At 36.3% G+C, this 4,733-nt stretch overlaps 1 protein-coding gene across 1 annotated transcript; it reads right to left on the reverse strand.

Annotated features, from left to right (window-relative positions):
* Positions 1-2,675: 2,675 nt before the first annotated feature.
* Positions 2,676-3,557, reverse strand: LOC108742904. Its single transcript, XM_018478263.1, has one exon. The coding sequence runs from the start codon at positions 3,555-3,557 to the stop codon at positions 2,676-2,678; it is 882 nt and encodes a 293-aa protein (XP_018333765.1).
* Positions 3,558-4,733: the final 1,176 nt, after the last annotated feature.

The raw sequence follows: 4,733 nt of genomic DNA on the forward strand, positions 1-4,733 counted from the left end.
ATGACACAGAAACATAATTAAATACAATGGGAATATAACACACAAACTCTCAGAAACGAAATTACCTGATCATTTGTTACCTATGTGAAATCATAGTGGACTGAATAGAAGTAATATGATTAAAACGGAGCGAAAGCTTTCTAATGTAAGTAACTGTTTATTAGATATTACAAAAGAATATGGATGCGAAGAAAAATTAATTCTAGATGAATTTATTATTATCAATCTTTTAATATGTTAATAAAAGCGGAGAGTTAATATGAAAAGGAAGCTTCTTGTAGATTTACCATAGTAAGTAAGCATTTTGATTGTTTTGAAATAATTAAGTCAATATCATTTAAATGTACATTATTTCTCATGCATAACTTAATCCTAAATGATTGATATGAATGGCATTAATAGTATGATTTTCATCCTCTGAAATTTCATCTCTGTTTCTGTAAGTATATGAATAAAGGTAATGAAGTTTTATAAAAGTTCATCATCAACATTAGTAATAAATAATTTTCAAATTCTTAATTTAACTGTCCAAAAAAGGCTGAGCTCCAAACATCCAAAGATCATCTTTCGAAAGAGTGATTGCAATTCCTTAAAAAATTTAGTTAAATTACAAGTTGTAGGTTCTCTGGACGTTTTATACAGGGTGAATCATAATTATTGGGACATAGAACAAGTGCAGGTTATTTGGACCAAAATATGAATATTTGACCAAACATGCCATAATAAAATTTTGGAAAAGGATACTGGGTGTTAAAGGTAACATATTATTTTTGTGTTTTTTGTAAATCGTTTTCAGAATTGGCTTAGAGGAATAACTTTAGCCAAAAAATATTATTTTACTACATTTTGTACATCACGAGCAATCTCTGAGGTTTTTTTTAATGTCAAAAGGTTCTTCATCGAAAGAATTAGAAAAGGCATAGAAGTAAGAAAACACATAGAACAATCAATTTGATTTTTTTTATTTTGATTAACCTATTTGTTGAATATTCCGCATTACATGTTTTCTACTGCTTCTTATTTGAACTTCCTTTCCGAGGATCTGAAATGTTCAATTGCCTTGTTATCGAAAACCGTTGAAATTATTAAGTTAAAACAAGTATAACAATTTTGCATAAGAATGATGTTTATATCGTGTTTTAAGTAAAATTGCTAAAAAGCATTATAAAAAAAATATGACCCAGTTTCATCCGTAAAGATCACCCACGTGGCGCCCCCTATAACAAAATGTGAAATAATAAGTGAAATATTTTTCGCCTACGGTTATATCTTTGTGTCAATTTTGAAAACGATTTATGAAAATCTTGTGAAATTATTGCCAAAAAAACGGAAATAATATGTCATCTATTTAACACCCTGTATCTTTCTCCGCAGCAACATTTTACTAATCGTAATGCATGTTTAGTCAAATCATCAAATTTTGATCCAAATAACCTGCACTTGCTCTATGTCCGATTAGTTTATGACTCACCCTGTATAAGTAGCGTTTCTTTTAAAAGTAATTTGCATATCGTATATGACGTTTTGGTTTGTGAAACAAATAGGATAAAATTAAAATTCAATCCTTCCTGATTATTAAAAAAGTTATTAAAATTCAAGAATGTCACATATTTTGTTTGACATGGCAATTAACCAAGTAACCCACTCTAATTTTTAGTCTGTTCTTTGTACCTGTTTAAGCAGTATGTTAATATACTAATCGTAAGTAGTTAAAATTGAGTTGTACAGCCGGTTTGCAGGTGAATCGTCTGCGTTTTATTCTTCTGAAGCACTAAAAATATCAAGTGCTTGTTATTTTTTATTATTTTTTTTTTTTATTAATTGACCACGCTCTGTCTACCTCGATTTTCTGCGTAAATCTTACAAGAACGACGCATTGCAAATCTTCCGTTTTCATACATTGCAGTGCCATAGTAACTAAGATTACCTCCGATCATGACCTTTCGTACATCTCAATTTCACCGTTAAACATTTATCTGCAACTTTCACAAATGATAATAATGGCCGAGAAAATAAAGGAACAAGTAAACATCCGGCTGTAGATTTTCAGGAAAATTTGTTAAATGCAAATTATATTGTGTTGGACTTATATTTTCTATTTTAATCGTTCTCTTATATCTAGATGGCTTTGTGACTTATTCAAATTAGAGCAAAGGGTGTGAAGTGATATACGTATGTGCTATTAATAAGTAGTGCATTGTATGAATGAATCTTGATCTGATAAAACGAATAATTTAAATAATTAGATTATGGTAACCTCGTTACCTGAAACTTTAATAAGTATTCAGAAAGTAGTTAGAACTTGTACGTTTAATTATATTATGCAATTCAATAGGTTCTTAACGAATTTTTCAATAACTATTACGATAATGACGAATTCAGTTTTACTTTTAATAACTGATAACGAATTATACAATCAGGTGGAAATATTTTTCAAAAAAAGAAATAACTTTTACTTATTTGCAACGTTTATTAAATAAACATAACCGCTCTACATTTGCTAAATTTACAGATGAGCTTCAAATGACTTAGAGCGACAACAAGTGTTAAAAAAAACGAATTTAAATTAAATAAATATATAAATTAAAAAATTAAGAACATAATGGCTACATCCTAAACGAATACAGTTGGTAGACTTAGATTTTTGGCTGGTACAAGACCGAAATATTCGGCCTTTATTGTTCAGTGGACTTAGGAACGTGGGCCCTATAGGCGAGATCCTGCGCATCAAAAGTCCTTCCCCAACCTCCGTGTCCCGAACTGCCGCCGCCATATCCACCTCCAATGTCGCCACCATATCCACCACCACCGCCACTGCTGTGGACAGTTTCATGGGTGGCTATGTGACTGGCAGAATGTTGAGGGTGAGCTACGACCTCATAAGTCACATGTTTTCCTTGACCAAGAAGCTTCTTCAACCCAATAATGGCGGAAAGGACCAGTGCGATTTTACCAATCAAGAGGGCTTTACCGGCAATCAATGCAATCTTTCCAAGGGCCAGTTTAGTCAAAATACCACCAACGAGACCAAGAGCAGCCATTATAGGTCCCAAAAGTTTCTGAACCTTCTTTTTCTTGCCCCTACTTTCCTCAACCATGTTGTCTTCCTCGTAAATTCCATCCATGGCATCGTTAAAGGAACGTGCAGTTGAAGAGACCGCAGAAACAATGTCGCTCCCTTTAATGTCAACTTTAAGGGTGTGCGTTTGCAAGAACCGTTGAACTTTATTGAAGATTACGGATTCAACGGTGTCATCAGCGGTAAGCGCTCGGGGTGCCCCTTCAGGTTCAGCCCCCTCGACTTTAACCAAAGACACCCCATCGGTTACAGTAATGGCATCCTTCTGGTCGAGCATCTTGTCAACGAACGAAAAAATTTTGTATTTGATGCACGAAACGGTGTCCTTGCGAAGACAGTCCGTGTAGGTTGCGTCGAGAAGGTCATTTTCGGATCGGGCACTGCGGGCCGTTTCCTTTTCTTTATCGGTTGCCGGAAGGGCACACACTGACGCGATTAAAACACACGAAAATACGAGGAAGAAGTTGTTAGTTGCCATCGTGTTTCAGTTGTGACAAACGTAAGTGATCGACGGATTGTGATGAGGAGTGAGATGCGGCTTTTGTATTTATCACACTACCGACGTTCATCCCTCCTTCCGTTTCTTTGAAACAGAGTCCGCGTTGGTGCTGCAGAATTCGGGTCCGGAGCGTCATAGTAATGACCGCTGCGGGGCTATCTGGCGGACCGCTTTCTCACGAGGAGAAGAGACCTCATTTCGGCGTTTCCCCGTGCGATATGCAACGCACCTCCCAAGTTCCACTGACCTCACTCCATCGACGGAAAGTAGCGATGTCACGGTCTTAACCAAATATTGTAATTGTCAGGTGTCTATTATTATTGCGTGCTCCATCGGCAACCAGCCGTCAGTCCGGATGGACGCACCGGAAACGCTCGGGGCGGATCTGGAGGCTTCGTTGGATTAAGTTAAGCATGAGACATATTATACATACCATGTTCCTTCGTAGATCCACACAGTCGCACACACACACACACGTGGGTGTTTCGCAGTACCTCACGGCCACGGTGATGGCCAGACAACAGGTGTTATGACCGTCAGGCAAAGAAATAACTGACCTAGTTCTCGGTGGACGATGCGAAATCGAAAAGAGGAAATGTCTTGTTTGGATCGTGCCACACCTGCGTAACGATTTTTTTGCGGTATGTCTACTCGAAAATATAACAGACTCGTCGACAAAATTTGAGAGGCTTGAAAGCGACCAGTTATAAAAGAGATACTGAAAGCGCTTCATAATACGTTACGACAGTAATTGTACGAGAGTTAAAAGCACGTTTGAGATTCTTTTTCTTGTTAAACATTCATATTCTCAGCCGTTTTTATTGTGAAAAGAACACAGAATAGATTGCGATATTGTTCTGACATTTTGATCATGCATGAAATATGAAGATTGGAAAAACTTTGGCGGTTGTTGTAGAACAAACAAAATAGCTCAAAACCCCAACGCCAAAACACGACACTGTAGTTGTCCGAAGCACTTTTCGGTAACAAAGTTACCTTCTTCAGGGACTGAAGTAAACTAAACCTAAATGAGAACTAATCCTAATTTATACTGATAGTTGTTAAGGTTCAGTGAACATGACCCGAAGCCAACAAGGTAGATGTTCAATGGACCTTAACATCATCATCATAAACGTAATTAAACTAAACTAAATA

This window comes from Agrilus planipennis, unplaced genomic scaffold (genome assembly GCF_000699045.2).
Source record: "Agrilus planipennis isolate EAB-ADULT unplaced genomic scaffold, Apla_2.0 scaffold356, whole genome shotgun sequence".
NCBI classification, from domain to species: domain Eukaryota; kingdom Metazoa; phylum Arthropoda; class Insecta; order Coleoptera; family Buprestidae; genus Agrilus; species Agrilus planipennis.